At 35.3% G+C, this 16,841-nt stretch overlaps 1 protein-coding gene across 2 annotated transcripts in view; it reads left to right on the top strand.

Annotated features, from left to right (window-relative positions):
* The window catches only part of PRKAA2 (protein kinase AMP-activated catalytic subunit alpha 2), a 62,641-nt gene extending 46,117 nt beyond the window's left edge, over window positions 1-16,524 (top strand). Inside the window, exons 3-9 of one of the 2 annotated variants that reach the window (XM_023187742.1) lie at window positions 181-274; window positions 1,163-1,307; window positions 2,555-2,642; window positions 4,809-5,033; window positions 12,135-12,639; window positions 14,274-14,400; window positions 15,660-16,524. In XM_023187742.1, coding sequence (XP_023043510.1) covers window positions 181-274; window positions 1,163-1,307; window positions 2,555-2,642; window positions 4,809-5,033; window positions 12,135-12,639; window positions 14,274-14,400; window positions 15,660-15,898 — 1,423 coding nt within the window. In that variant the 3' untranslated portion in view covers window positions 15,899-16,524. Of the gene's footprint in view, window positions 1-180; window positions 327-1,162; window positions 1,308-2,554; window positions 2,643-4,808; window positions 5,034-12,134; window positions 12,640-14,273; window positions 14,401-15,659 lie in introns of both variants that reach the window. The other variant, XM_023187736.1, reaches the window with a different exon arrangement.
* The last annotated feature ends 317 nt before the right edge of the window (window positions 16,525-16,841 follow it).

Here is a 16,841-nt window from a genome sequence, read left to right as displayed (position 1 = left end):
GAAATAGAGTAATTTTGTAATGGTCCATGTTTATTGCTCTGTGATTATTTTGATAACATATAATTTGTTGCCTGAAGTATTATAAAACATTGAAATAGAAAATTGTAGCAAGAGTAGATATACCAGGTTGATTTTGGTTAAAGTAACATATTTTGTTAACGTTTTTTATTAACAAAAAAGATACCAGGTGATCAGCACTCCAACAGATTTTTTTATGGTCATGGAATATGTGTCTGGAGGTGAATTATTTGACTACATCTGTAAGCATGGACGGGTGAGTAACATACTATCTGGTACACTAAACCTCTACACTAATAAAAAGGAAAGTATTGGGAAATGGCACAATGCAAAGATATCTTCAAGGTTGAAGTCGCTTTTATAATAATGCTCAACTAAACATATAGAGTGTTAGACAAATTTTCCTTCTTAAAAAGCATACCTTTTGAAATACTGATTTTAGAAAACATGTACCACTTAATTGCCAACACGATGCCTATGCTTTTCAAAATCTGTTCCGTAAAATCATGTTGAAGATCAGTTATTTCCTTGTCTTAGCACTTTCACGTATGTTCTGCTTTAGTTTGTTTTACTGTCAATTCCCCAAAACGTTGTGCACATTTAATAATATTAATTGAAATTTAAATATTAGTGCTTAGCAACAAAGAAAAATTTGTCTATTGACATGTTGAGCTTTGACAAGCTTTTGATTGGTTTGTTTTTTCTGATTTGTTGAGATCTCCAACATAATTCGAGATTGCTTAATTATATGTAGCCTGATTATGAAATTAAAAATATTGTTAAATATATGTATCAGATATTATTATTATTATTATTATTTTTTTTGAGACAGACTCTTGCTCTTTTGCCCAGGCTGGAGCACAGTGGCGTTGTCTCAGCTCACTGCAACCTCTGCCTCCCAGTACAAGCAATTCTCCTGTCTTACTCTCCCGAGTAGCTGGGACTACAGTTTCACACCACCATGCCTGGCTAATTTTTGTATTTTTAGTAGAGATGGGGTTTTACTATATTGGTCAGGCTGGTCTCGAACTCCTGACCTCAGGTGATCCACCTGCCTCAGTCTCCCAAAGTGCTGGGATTACAGGCGTGAGCCACCATGCCCAGCCCCAGATATTCTTAATGCAGTTTCTTTTATGCTTGATAGGTTGAAGAGATGGAAGCCAGGCGGCTCTTTCAACAGATTCTGTCTGCTGTGGATTACTGTCATAGGCATATGGTTGTTCATCGAGACCTGAAACCAGAGAATGTCCTGTTGGATGCACACATGAATGCCAAGATAGCTGATTTTGGTGTGTAACTCCTGGGTTGTTCAGAAATGTACTAGCTACCTTTTAAAGCATAACAATTCATTGAAATAAGAACTTTTCATGTCAACCTTGTACATTCTGTACCATGGAAAGGGATTAGCTGAAATCTCCTCAGTAGCTTTTTCTATTCACTTAAATACACTTTAAAAATGCAGATACCTCCAGAGAAGTTAGATGGCTATCATCAAGATAAATCCATTCAATCTGCATTTTCTCCTAAGGAAATGATACATAACTGGTTTTGGGGGTTTTTTTTGTTTGTTTGTTTTTTGTTTTGAAGAGAGGGGAGGAGTCCCAAACTTCTTTGAAAATCTCATGAAAGTATGGGCACTTTCCCTGATGAATGCGTATAAACTGAGGTACCTGAAAATTTGCATGCAGTTGGAAAAAAGCCCTTCTGAATTGATCCACAAAGAGGTCCTTAGGGTAACATCTAATAACTTCATTAGGGAATAGTTTTTGTCAGAGGTAAAAGGCACATAAAGTGTGATTTTTATACTCCAAACACTTTCTGGGATAAACGTATGTGGAAAGGATGCCTTAATAGGGTATTTGAGAAAAAGACTAGGAAATGAGAGATTAAAGAGAGAGATAGAAAGGTACCAGCTATTGTTGCCTGCTTGTGGTCTATACCTTGTCTTTAATCTAAAAACTAGAAAATTGCTTTCTCTATTTCTCTTCCTTGTCTAAATCGTGAAACTTATTTAGTACTATAGCTCAACTAGATTTTTGGTTCAATAGATTATTTTTTCTATGTTGAATTAAATATTTCTAAATTAACTTTTGAAGCATAATCTCTTTATGAGTTGGGGCCCATCTGGTTTCTAATTACAGAATTTAAAGAGGCTTTTGCAAAAAAGTAGTAGTCTGTATTTTATTCTTTTGTCTATGGAAAAGGTAAGTAATATTTTGATGTTTTCATGTTTGGGAAAGTCAGTATGCTTCAGAATAACCTCATTTGTGATGGGAATCAACATTTTTATTTAGAAAGGAAATTTAGTTTCACTCATACATGTGATGTGCTTTAGTTTTTTGTTATAGTGTAAGCACTCTGAGATGGTCTCTTTCCGGTTAAATGCTTTCCACTGCCTTTTTTTTTTTTTTTTTTTAGCACTAAAAAAACCAATGAGGTATGCAGGATCAAGGACTTGAAAATGTGCTCATATTTATATGACTTTATCTACTTTAAAAAATATCTAGCACCAGGTAAACATTACTTTTATTTTTAGGATTGTCTAATATGATGTCAGATGGTGAATTTCTGAGAACTAGTTGTGGATCTCCAAATTATGCAGCACCTGAAGTCATCTCAGGCAGGTAATAATCAGTGAAGCATAAGCTTTTTGTAATCTTGAGGTCATTTTGATAACATTTAATTACAATATATTCTCTATGGAAGGTAAGATTTTAACATGGTAGAAATGGATTGTTCATTTATTTTTCCATTGTTAAAGGGATAATGGTTATATTAAAAAATGTTAAACATTTCATTTAGATGTCATTATATACTTACGAAGTTTTCCCCATTAGAAAAATAATTGAAGTGGATCCTGATTTAACAAATCTTTCGTTTTACAAAAGTGCAGATAAGAGAGTAAGAATTTGCTAAATTTAAGCTAGTGTCTTTATTTATTTATTAGATATAGTTCTTTAATAGTACCTTGCATATTTTCCGATGTATATAGAGCATTGTTTTATATTTTGTCTTTGGAAGAATGAGATTTGGGGGGACAATATTGTTTCATGAAATTAAACTACACAAGTAGAGATTATGTAGTTACTCATGTAAGTTATTCACTGGTACATTATAAAAATGTTTATACAGATTGCAATGGTAAACTCAAGTCTTTCTACAGTGATCAACGTGTGATTTTGAAAGTTAACAGAATCCTATGAGAGAAAATATGGTAAAAGTATTATTGCAAATAGCAGATACAGGATTATCTTAGTCCATGTGGGCTGCTATAAGAAAGATACAATAAAGTCAATGGCTTATAAACAACAGAAACTTATTTCTCACAGTTCTGAAGCCTGGGAAGTCCAAGATCAGGGTGCCAGCAGGTTTGGTATCTGGTGAGGGTCTGCTTCCTAACAGACTACCATATGTTCACTGTAACTTCACATGGAGAAAGGGACGAGGGATCTCTCTGGGGTCGCTCTTATAAGGGCACTGATCCCATTCATGAGAACTCTGCACTAGTGACCTAATCATCCTCCTAAAGTCCCCACCTCCTAATACTGTCTCCTCGGAGGTTAGAATTTCAGCACATGAATTTTGGGAGGACATAAGCATTCAGTCTATTGCAAGGAGTTTGAAGAATACAGCAAATGATTTCCAGTGTGGCTGCTAGATTTATACTCACACGTGGCATTCATAGCATTTCTTTTGGAAAACAATCACCATTTTTTATATAAACAGATTACATTCTTTTCATTAGAATAGTAGAGATTTACTTTGTTACCACAGACCCAGCTTTGAGTATGGTAATATGCTATCATAGGAATTGTCATGCTGTTGAAATGTAAGAGAAAAAAGGAATAATACTATAAGCATAGGTTATCTGGATCAAAACTAATTTTAGTCATATGAGCTAGGAGGTGATGAGAATGGAAGTGGTAAGTACTCAGGATACTGTGATACAGGATACTGTCTACACAGTACTAATTAAGTACTTTAATGTTTTAAATCTCTCTCTCTCTCTCTCTCTCTCTATATATATATATATATATAGATACACACACACACACACACACACATATATATATATTTGAGACAGAGTCTTGCTCTGTCACCTAAGCTAGAGTGCAGTGGCACAATCTCAACTCGCTGTACCACCTCCTGGGCTCAGGTGATCCTCCCACCTCAGCCTTCAGAGTAGCTGGGACTAAGGTGTACACTACCATCCATGGCTATTTTTTGTATTTTTTAGTAGAAACAGCGTTTCATCATGTTGCCCAGGCTGGCCTCAAACTCACAGCCTCAAGCAATCCACCCGCCTCAGCCTCTCAAAGTGCTAGGATTACAGGCGTTAGCTACCGTGACCAGCCTTAAATATTCTTTAAAGGTGTGCCGGGGTAAAAATTGTATTATATGTATATTTTCTTTCTTGCAATAGTTCTTTGGGAAAAAGATTTAGCCTATACACCATAGTATTTTTTCAAGTTCATGATCATCTACTTTGTTCCCCTCAAAAATCAACCACAGAAAGTATTATATTTTTTAATTAGTGTGTTTCAGTTAAATGAATTTGTGACAAATAAAAATACCCTATTCACTTGGCAGACTTGAATAGTAGCTGGCTAGCCCCCTTACTCTCTTTGGGGAACAAACATTGAATACTGGGGAGCGGCCGTGGACTTCATTAAAGACCTTGGAAATGAATATGTACTGAATGTAGACTACCTGTATATAGAAGTAGGGTACATAGAGAGGGAAAAAGTGATACTTGCATTTCAGGTTTGTGTCGTCATCTTTTTTCTTAGATTGTACGCGGGTCCTGAAGTTGACATATGGAGCTGTGGTGTTATCTTGTATGCTCTTCTTTGTGGCACTCTCCCATTTGATGATGAGCATGTACCTACATTATTTAAGAAGATCCGAGGCGGTGTCTTTTATATCCCAGAATATCTCAATCGTTCTGTCGCCACTCTCCTGATGCATATGCTGCAGGTTGATCCACTAAAACGAGCAACTATCAAAGATATAAGGTGATTATTCTTTTTGTTTCTGTTCTGCATATTTTCTCATAGGAATAATAATAATGTTAATTGAATGATTCTCCCAAAGTCTCATTTCCTGCCCTCACCACCTCACCCCTAGTACCAGTGCTTCAGCCACATTGAACTTGTCCTTGTTTCTCAAACCTAACATAGATTTTATGCCTTCATGTCTTTGTTTATATTATTCACTTTGCCTTGATGCCTTTTCTGTTTTCTTTTTTTGACCTGCTGGACTTCCATTCATCCATTAAAGTTCATGCCACCCCTTTTGTGATTTCCACGGGTGCTTCTGTTTCTGTTTTATCAACATTGTGTTAATGCTTTTATTATTTAATTCTCATCCAGTATATAGTTATTTCTCAGTGTGTCTTTTTTCTCTCTTAAATTATGATACCAGGGTAGACAGTGTGATCTTATTCATCTTTGACTATAGAATGCTAAAAGGCCTAGAAAGATGGTATGCTTAGAAAATGTCTGAAGAAATTTCAAATGGAGAAATAGAGTGAGATTTATGTATTTTACATATGGTTAAAGACATAAAGCATAAAAAGTTTTGCTAAGTTTTTTAATTCAATAGCTGCTAATCAGCTTACTGTGAAGGCTTTTGTGTCACATGAGAAACTTTGGAAAGTGCCATTGCTGATGCGCCTATGAATATGACCTTTGTGTATCAGACACCTATGTATAGTAGCAAGATTATTCATTGCATTCTGCCTATGACTTATCAAGGCATGTTTCTTAGAGGTTTTTTGTTCTTACCTGAGATTTCATCCATGTTTGTTTACAAACATGTTCTTTTGACATCTTTCCAGAACTCTTCCCCTTTTCTTCATTAGCCAGCAAAGACTTATTTATTTATTTTTTTTTTTGGCAGGGTCTCACTCTGTCACCCAGTCTGGAGTACAGTGATCACAGCTCACTGTAGCCTCAACCTCCCAGGCTGAGGTGATCCTCCCTCCTCAGCCTCCTGAGTAGCTGGGACTACAGGCACGAGCCACCACACCCAGCTAGTTTTTATTTTTTATTTTTTGTATTTTTAGTAGAAACGGAGTTTTGCCATGTTCCTCAGGCTGGTCTTGAACTTCTGGGCTCAAGTGGTCCACCCACCTTGCCCTCCCAAAGTGCTGGGATTACAGGTGTGAGTCATTGCACCCAGTCCCAGAAAAGACTCTTTTGAGACCTCTGACCTTTGAAATATTTAAATGATGGCTGAGATAACTGTTTATGTGACTGCTGCTGATTTCATGCAGGCAAGGAGTGATGATTCTTTTTGCATTTATGTATCATTTTCTTTTCCCAGCCTTTCTTCAGTGTTCCAAACCCCATGCATAACAATGTAAAAGTGTAAATTAGCCACCAGATTTAATTATGAAAATGAACTTAGCAGGGAAAAAGCCCTTTGTCTTTATAGTTCTTTAGCATATATACTTCTGTTAATTGACTTTTTCTTAGAAAATCAGACATGCTGGTATATTTGCAGCTGCTTGTATCAGCATATACATTTAGAATAATAATGGGCTGGGTGCAGTGGCTCATGCCTCTAATCCCAGCACTTTGCGAGGCTGAGATGGGAAGACTGCTTGAGCCCAGAAGGTCAAGACCAGCCTGGTCAACATAGTGAGAGCCCATCTATATTAAAATTTTTTTTATTAAAAAAAAAAGTGGTAATAAGACTCATTTGTTGCTTTAAAACAGATGTTTGCATATTTATAGACTTCAGAAGAAAAATGTAAATATGTTTACTGGAAAGAGTAATTTGTACATAGGTAGATGGCATGAAAGTATCATTCATCTCTGTACTTTAATATGATAACTTGAATCTATAGTTTTCATCTTTTTTTGCTTATATATATATATTTACTTACTTATCTATATTCAGTTTTTTAATGTTTGGGAATTCTTTCCATTGTTTTAATTTTTTTTGTTGTTGTTGTTAAGAGATGGGGTCTTGCTATGTTTACCAGGCGGGTCTTGAACTCCTGGCCTAAAGCGATTTTCCCATCTCAGCCTCCCAAAAAGTGCAAAGGTTACAGGCATGAGCCACCACACCTGGCCAATGTTTGGGAATTATTGATTTGATAAACTATAGTTCGATAGGGAAAAGAATTACTAATTATTGAAAAATTACACAATACCAAGCATTTTGCTTTATGGCTTGACTTACGTTATTGCATTGACTTTTCATAGATAGCTAGAAACCATTTTATAAACCATGAAACTGAAGCTCAGAAAGGTTATGTCATGATTTATGTATCTGTTTGCCCCTATTAAATTATGCATTACTTTAAATTAGGGACCAATTATTAATGCATAGCAAAATGCACAAGATCTAACACATATTAAAGGTTGAGTAAATCTGTGTTTGTTGAAAATTACACAGCTAATAAGAAGCACAACTGGGGCTCAACTTGGAACTTAACCTGAATTCAAAACCTGTGCTATTTCCACTATTCCAAATTGTTACATCTGTTCGGTGATATCTATCCTTCTTTCAATCTATCATGTTTTATTTATCTCTTATGCTACTACATACTTACTGTCTCAATATTATTTTTGTACATCTACTATTTTCTTGTAAGATAGCCATTGGAAGTTCGAAAATATATCTTCATATTTATTTGCTTATTTAACCATTTTCGCTTTTATTCATTCAACAAATATTTATTTCACATCTGTTCTGTGCAAGGTCTTGTGCTAGGTGCTGGGAATATAGTGGTAAACAGGATAGATATTATCTTCATGGAAAACACATCTTTGTGTTCTCCAGCTATCTTAAGCTTAGTAATAGTATTAATGTTATCATAGTTAAAGTGAGAGGTCTGAAGTTCAACTGAGCACAAATCCCAGTGCATCTGTTTGTTAGCTATGTGCAACTTAGTTACTTCCCACATATATTAGAATTTCGGGGAAAGCAGTCATAGATCAAAACGTGAAATTGTCATTTAAGTAGGTCTAAAAATGATTGAATATCAGAAACTGCAAATATTCAACTTAATATAATTAAAGCTTTTAGAACAATGTCTAGAACATATTAGCTATTAATATTTTTGAGGGAATATTTGAAAACCTGTTAGCTGCACTTAAATAAATTTGGGCATATCATGAGGTTTCTAAAAGTTGATAGTCTTTATAATCTAACCTTAAGTCATGTATCAATTTCAGGTATCAGGTAGCAGTGATAGAAATACATAATTTCTGATGGCTGTATAATAGCCTATGTGAAGTGAATTGCTTTTGTCTCAGATGAACCTTCATAAACATCCTAGTTACTGGTCACTTTGGTAGAGTTAGTTCAGAAAACGACTCCTGAAAATCAAAAGCTAGAAGGATGGCTTTTAAAATTGATAGTTATTACGAGAAATTGTGGCATTTGACTAAATTAATGAAATGGAAATCAAATTTAGATTGTTTCCTTATTGTTTTTTAAAATTAATTTAAAAATATAATTCACATATCATAAATTTATCCCTTTAGATTGTATAATTCACTGGCTTTTCATACATTTCACAAAGTTCCACAATCATTACGGCTATCTAATTCCAGAACTTTTTTATCATCCCTGAAAGAAACTATACACACTGAGAGTACTCCCCATTTCCCCTTCCTTCTATCCCCTGGCAACCACTAATCTACCTTCTGTCTTTATGACTGTTCTGAACATTTCATATAAATGGAACCATACAGTATGTGGTCTTTTGTATCTGACGTCTGTCATTTAGCATAATGTTTACAAAGTACTTTCCTACTGTAGCATGTATTAGTACTTCATTTTTTTTGCTTGAAAAATATTGCAGTGTATGAATATACTACATTTTGTTTATGCATTCGTTGATGAAGATTGAATTGTTTCTAATTTGTGGCTTTTATGACTACTGTTTCCATGAACATTTACATACACAGTTTGTATGGCTATGCTTTCATTTCTCTTGGGTGTATATACTTAGAGTTTATCATCGTTGTATGTTGTTACTGCTGCTCCTGTATGTTTGTTTAGTGATTTTCTTATCTGATTCTGTAAAATCTCTATTATTTTTTATATATGGCTACTGAAATCTCTCTTTGGTTCGCTTAATGATCAGCTAATGATTAGATAAAAATTTCCTTAAATGCCGTGATCTAATAAGTCTCCCATCCTTTGGTGATAGACTCTGTGTGATGTTGGGGTATATCCTCAGTGCTGCAACAGGCAGTTGTAACTCTGCCTTAGCCTTCACTTCCTGCTTGTGCAGAGCCTCAAAATCTGCCAATGATGAGAAATTATGGCCCTTTCAGTTTTTTCTCAGGCAAACACACAACCCTGCATTTGTTTCTGGCCTTTCTGAGTCCCAGAAATATATCAGAGCTTTCCAAAGACCCCTCTGGAAATGGTATTTCCTAGTGTTTCCTTTTAAGTGTCTTGGGCAGCTTTTCGTTTACCCAACTTTCACTGCTGCTTCAGGTAACTGGGGTGTTAGACAGTTGCCATTGATTTTTTTTTTCTTTTTTAACAAATGCCCTGGGGAGAAGGCTGTTTGCAGGAGTAAGCTGTGAGTCAGTCATGTGAAAACCAGGCTTGTGAGTGGAGGTTCCTAGAGAACTGCTAGACATGTAAAATAATGACAGTTCTCTCATGGTAAGATTTTCAGGGAGCTCTAAACTATTCTGCTTCTCTGTTCTCCCCACCCCAGTGCCCCAGTGGTTGTTAAGCTCCTTGTTTTCTCAGCTCTGTGATTATGAGGCTGTTGGTTTTCAAGGCTGCCATGGAGCTGGACAAAGGGAAATGGATATAGGACAACTTAAAAAGCCACAAATCTCACCTTTCTTAATGAGATTCAGCCATTTTTCTTGAATAAACCGTCTTCAGATTGTTGCAAGCCTTTGGTTAATTTCCAAAGTTGATTTTCACAGTTTTTGTTATTGTTTTATGGAATAATAGATTTTTGGAGTTTATTTTGAAAGTGCCTAACTTTTCTATTTGTCATTGATATTTACAAAATATTAGTCATGTAACATATTTTTTTTTGTCTTCTTTTACTTCTTTTGTAGCTGGGTATGGTGGTGTGCACCCGTAATCCCAGATACTCAGGAGGCTGAGACAGGGGACTCACTTGAACCTGGGAGGCAGAGGTTGCAGTGAACCAAGATTGCGCCACTGCACTCCAGCCTGAGTGACAGAGCGAGACTCTGTCTCAAAAAATATATATACATAGAGAGAGAGAGAGGAAAGATCTGTCTCAAGTTATTTTTATTGCTGAACATTAATAGGGGCTTAATATTATTATATAGCCAATAAACACATGAATGTATTAATTTTTGTGTTCATACTTTATCATATATGCAGAATTTATTGAGCATTTACTCTTTACTAGGTAGTAGGGTAGAGCTAAATAAGGTATGGTCACTATTTCAAGAAGCTCTCAGTTTACTGGGCAAGATTAAGAAAAAAAATCAACAACTATAAGAATGTGTTGTGATAGAAAAATCTAGTAGCTGTAGAATTTTTATCTTTGTACATATCCTCAGGTCCTGACACACTGTTATTTCCTACTTGGACTATTGCAACTAGCTTCACCATCATCATTTTTATCTTTTCAATTTATTTTCTATACCACAAACAAAATGATCTTTACAGAATGATAATTAGGTTATGTTACCCTGTCTCTTTAAAATCCTTCAATGATTTTCATCAACCACCAGTTCAAATCATGAGATTACCTTTTTATAGCCTACAATTCTTAGAAATATCTGATTTCATTTGGCACTCCATCTCACAGCTCATTCTGCTTTCATGATATTGAGCTCATTCCAGTTCCTAGAGCACAGCACAACTCTTTTTTGTCTCATGGTCTTTGCACATATTGTTTCTTTTGCTGGGAATATCTGTTCCACAACTCTTTGCCTAACTGACTTCAGATCATTCTAGTGACTGCTTAAATATTTACTCAGAGTGGCTTCCCTGATCACCTGCCTCTCGTTCTAAATTATATACTCTCATTTTACTCTATGCAATTTCTTTTGCAATCTTTATCGCAGGATTTGCATATTTGTATATTTGTAACTATATTTTATGTATATTTGTTTAATCTCTATTCAGCTAAAATATAATCTTTGTGAGGAATTTCTTTTTATCCATAGTATGTCCTCAGTAAATATTCAAAAACAAATTAATCAGTGAATAGAAGACATTCAGTCAAAATATGTCTTCATCTGAACTTACAGGATGCCGAATTCTACCAGGTAGTAATGCCTGAGCAATCTCGAAGGAGTAGTTTGTGTTAGATGAAAATGGTTTGATATTCTAGGATAACAATAGTAACATCAAGTGCAAAGACCCAAAAGTGTGGGAAAATAAGGCTTAGGAGAGCAGTTCTCAAAATTTTTGATTTTAAAATCTTGTAACTCTTAAAACTTATTGAGGACCTCAAGGGGGATTTTTAAAAACGCAGGTTATATCTATCAATATTTACTGTATTAGAATTAAAACTGAGAAATTAAGAAAATATTTAATTTACTTAAAAATAACTATAAACCCACTACATGTTAAATAATACATCTTTCATGAAAAATAACTATATTTTCCAAAAAAAATTGTGAGAAGAATGACTTTATATCAAAGACAGCTAGTTTCTCATACCTTCTTCATTCAATCTGTTGCATTATTTTGTATTAGTTGAAGTGTGTAAAGAAGGTCTGACCTCACTCAGATAAGTGGTTGGAAAAGAAAAAAAGTGTATTTATTATTAACACCAACTTTATCAGAAAGTCTTTAAGTAATGAGAAGCTGTGAAACTCATACAAATCATACAAAAGTTTTGCTTGAAAGCTTGAATTTTATCATTAGCAACAAATATTGATGATTGTTTTCCTTAAAGCGATGGGCTCGCTTTTTTCATTTTTGAGAAAATGTCGGCCAAATGCCAAGTCTTAATAACCATAGTTATTCAGAGGTAGTGGGTAATTAACTTGCTTAGGATCACATAGCTAGTAAGTGGCAGAGCTAGGTCTAGAGACTAGATCTTTTGAATATATTCTATTATATTGCCCTATGTCTAAATTATTTGGACTTGCCAAAGTGTGTCTTACAATAGTGTATTGTGGTGTTTTTCCTAGAGAGCATGAATGGTTTAAACAAGATTTGCCCAGTTACTTATTTCCTGAAGACCCTTCCTATGATGCTAACGTCATTGATGATGAGGCTGTGAAAGAAGTGTGTGAAAAATTTGAATGTACAGAATCAGAAGTAATGAACAGTTTATATAGTGGTGACCCTCAAGACCAGCTTGCAGTGGCTTATCATCTTATCATTGACAATCGGAGAATAATGAACCAAGCCAGTGAGTTCTACCTCGCCTCTAGTCCTCCGTCTGGTTCTTTTATGGATGATAGTGCCATGCATATTCCCCCAGGCCTGAAACCTCATCCAGAAAGGATGCCACCTCTTATAGCAGACAGCCCCAAAGCAAGATGTCCATTGGATGCACTGAATACGACTAAGCCCAAATCTTTAGCCGTGAAAAAAGCCAAGTGGCATCTTGGAATCCGAAGTCAGAGCAAACCGTATGACATTATGGCTGAAGTTTACCGAGCTATGAAGCAGCTGGATTTTGAATGGAAGGTAAGAAGTTATAATGTAAGAAGATCATTTGTAGAAGCCATTTTTCTATATTGTAAGCTGCTCTGAGCTCCTGAGTTGAGTATTAAGCCCATCTTTTTCTAATAATATGCCATGCACATTAAAAACAAAACAAATAACCTCTGTAAGGATGAAAAGTGGTTGATAGTGGGAACCAACATATTTTGAATTATAGCAGTGTTCTTAGTCAAGAAAAAAGTAATCAACTAGAAACCTTCTCAGAAAATAGCTTACCAGTTTCAGCATACATCATAGCAATGAAAAATCATGAGTGTCTTCAAAGATAGTATGTTTTTACTTTCTCTTTTTTTAGGGAGGTTTTTCTTTTCTTTTCTTTTCTTTTTAGGGAACAGAGGCAGGTGGTTGTAATAGCTAGTGGTCAGTACAGATTATATCAGGACATATTTATTCAGTCAATTAACACTTTTCTCCAAGTTGTGATATTCTCTCTTATTTGGCTAATGCTTTTAATACTTATAGTATATTTTCCTTACTCTCAGGCCACAGTTTGCTTTTCTTAAAAATTAGTGCTCAATTTCATTTCAGTTCTATTTGAATATATGTGTGGGGAGGGGCATTTTTTCTTTTTGGATATGCCTTTCACTGTTTTTCTTGAGGATTGTGAACTTTTAAAGGAATAAGAAAAATGTGCATACTTACCACATAAATATGCATTTGACATGTTCAAATAAATCAGTCATTTTTATTTTATTATCTGTACATGAAATGAATATTTTCTTAAAATCATTTAAAAAACAGATCTCTTTGTTTTGAAGCAGTCGTATTTAGTTAAAAAAGAGATGGTTAACATTTTTAAAATTCTGTACTGAAACATTTTTGAAACTAGTACCACAGATGTTTTGAAAATCCAGAACCTTCAATGCAGTGTTTTTTTGTTTGTTTGTTTGTTTTTGTTTGTTTGTTTTTTTTTTTTTTTGAGACAGAGTCTCACTCTGTTACCCAGGCTGGAGTGCAGTGGTGTGATCTTGGCTCACTGCAACCCAGGCTCAGGCTATCCTCTCACCTCAGCCTCCCTCGTAGCTAGGACTATAAGCGCCTGCCACCACACTGAGCTGATTTTTTTTGTATGTTTTTATAGAGATGGGGTTTCACCATGTTGCCCAGGCCGGTCTCAAGCTCGTGGGCTCAGGCAGTCTACACACCTTGGCCTCCCAAAGTGTTGGAATTACAGGCATGAGCCACCATGCCTGGTCCTCTTTGTTCCTTCTACTCCGCAATCATCCATGAACATGTTCAAGCAGAGACTGGGCAACCAAATTATAATTGATGTTTTAGAGTTGATGCTTATCTAGAGTGAAAGCTAGATCCGATGTAATCTCTGGGTTCTCTTTAAGTTTTCGTTTTATCTTTCACTTTTTTCTTCAGTACCCCAAATTTATTCAAGTAGCTTTTCCTTTAAATCTTAATTGCCATACAGTACTGCTAGTGGGGATTAAATAAATACTAAAGTAAACTACCAGTAATAAAAAAAAAATTATTCAGATATTCCTTTCCTACCTTACCCCTATTAATTACTTGTTTTGACCTTTTTTTTTTTTTTGCATAAAAAGGGAGATATTTTATAGTTGATTATTTTTATTGATTTTTCACTTTAGGTAGTGAATGCATACCATCTTCGTGTAAGAAGAAAAAATCCAGTGACTGGCAATTACGTGAAAATGAGCTTACAACTTTACCTGGTTGATAACAGGAGCTATCTTTTGGACTTTAAAAGCATTGATGGTAAGGAAGCTATGCATGCATGAGCTCTGAGAAGATAAAACTTGGCACTAGTTGACCAGATGTTAAAATCATCTCGAAGACATCCGGTGGGTAGGTCATGCACTGGTTTTTAAGTAATCTTAGACTTAACCAAAATGTAAGTGAAGTGAAAAGGATGAAAGACATGTTGAATACCTCTTACCTGGCATCTTTCCACAAGAAGTATCTCCGTGGCATAAAAGAATCATTTGAAGTGTTGGCCGTGGAGCAGAAGTAAGGAACAACAGGGAAGTAGGTTTCACTTTTTAAAATTAACTGATTTGTCAGATTCTTTGTCACATTTCTCCATTCATATTTTATTAGTTAGTATTGTAGTATCTAAACTTCCCCCTTCATCACCTTTCCTCATCCTGGGTGGCCAGGGTGACCAAATAGGTCTCCATTGGGATTTGGGTTGGATTTAGGTACTCATGGCAATCAAGGAGCCAAAGGCGTCAGGGAAAATTGTCATGTCCAAGAACTTAGTGTGTGCCAAGAATTAAACTTGGGTAAACCAAATCTGATTATTCATTTCAGAGGCCCAAGTGGGATAAAACCAGAATAAACCAAGGGTCAGGTGCTGGATGGAACAAAAATGGAACTGAGTTTAGAGTTAGGGAAGTTGTTTTAAAGAAAGTATTTAAATTTTACTCTTGAACTACCATCAAATATGTATGGTAGTGTTTATATGGATCCCAGACCTCTTTCATTGAAATTACATGTTGTTATTAAAACACAGATCCCTGGGAACCACTCCAGACCTATCAAACCAGAATTTCTGGAGATTGGTCCTGGGAACTGTAGAATCTACAGTTTTAACAAGATTTCTCTCACTTTGTCCCCCACTTCCCCAAGACAATATATGATGGTAACTTTTATTTTTACCTTAATGATTTTTTTTGTTGATATGCTAGAAGAATAATAAGTTGTCAAGAATATGCTTTCTTCACATGAAGAAATATCAGTTTGATTGATTCCAGTATCAATGCTGAATACTCCGATTTGAGAAGGACTTAGAGGCCACATTTTGGCTGTGTGCACTTGTTGTGATTGGTAGCTATGTTTGTTATGATTGTTGGAAGGAAGAGGACTGTGCTTCTAAAACACTGAAACATGACATCCATTATTAAGTTGCCCTTGCTCAGATGTGTTTACTTAATATTCTGAATATCATAAATTCATAGGAAGGGCTTGGGCATGTATACTTTTCATATAAATTGCTCTTCTTTGGTCCATTTCAGATGAAGTAGTGGAGCAGAGGTCTGGTTCCTCAACACCTCAGCGTTCCTGTTCTGCTGCTGGCTTACACAGACCAAGATCAAGTTTTGATTCCACAACTGCAGAGAGTCATTCACTTTCAGGCTCTCTCACTGGCTCTTTGACCGGAAGCACATTGTCTTCAGTTTCACCTCGCCTGGGCAGTCACACCATGGATTTTTTTGAAATGTGTGCCAGTCTGATTACTACTTTAGCCCGTTGATCTGTCTCTAGTTTCTTTGTTATTGCACTATGAAAATCAGATATATTCTTTAAATTTTTATCTTACTTTTGGATAATATCCACTGCAATACTAATTGAGAGACATGAATTATGTCCAGGGGACATTGAAATTACTGAAAACAAAATCTCTGACATCTTATTTACTTGTAGAAATCTGTAATTCTATTGTGCCTATGATAAATTCACATAGGCAGTATCTTTAATAGGTTAATATCGATGAAGATGTTTAATTACAATAATGAGTTCACTACAAATGATTAACACACCACACTGGTGAACCATCTCAATGTAAGGGTGGTTTGGCAACACTCCTTGCTTTACTGTTTGGTGTAGGTAAATCCAGTTTACTTCCTAAATTTCAGTAGGCTTTATGCTGTGTTTATGCCCCCAATTTATTTTAACAAAAGAAGATTAAAAAGTAAAAGAACCACGAGTAAGATATTTAAATGTTGAAATCTTAAAAACCTGCCCCCAGGGTTTCAGAAGCCAAGTTCTTTTAACAGTATTTTTACAAATACTGCCTAGTATATTCAACAGGAGGACTGTGGTCATGTCACAGGTAGCCACAATTTTCAGGTTTCTTAAAAGCAGCTGTAACTGACTCAGCATTTTATCTTGAGATTTCCCTGAATAATATATTTATCTTAAGAGCCTTCAAGTTTTAAATTAGTATTGCAACACCTGGAATTGCAACAACTTTTGTTTTTTACATATACTTACATCTTTTAAAAAATGCCTTCAAAACCTACCTTTCTCAAATTCATTTGGCTCTATTTATTTTTGCATTTCACCAACAGTGATAAAATAGTTAAATGAAACAAAGCAAGGTATCAACAGTCCCTTAAATGAGAATTATCTTTGATCTTTATTTTGTGTGTTAGGTGTTACGGTCCTGGTGCATCTCATAATGCTAATTCTTCATG

Source organism: Piliocolobus tephrosceles, chromosome 1 (assembly GCF_002776525.5).
Source record: "Piliocolobus tephrosceles isolate RC106 chromosome 1, ASM277652v3, whole genome shotgun sequence".
Taxonomy (NCBI): Eukaryota; Metazoa; Chordata; class Mammalia; order Primates; family Cercopithecidae; genus Piliocolobus; species Piliocolobus tephrosceles.
The sequence above is the reverse complement of the archived record's forward strand: the minus strand, read 5'-3'. Positions and strand labels throughout refer to the sequence as shown.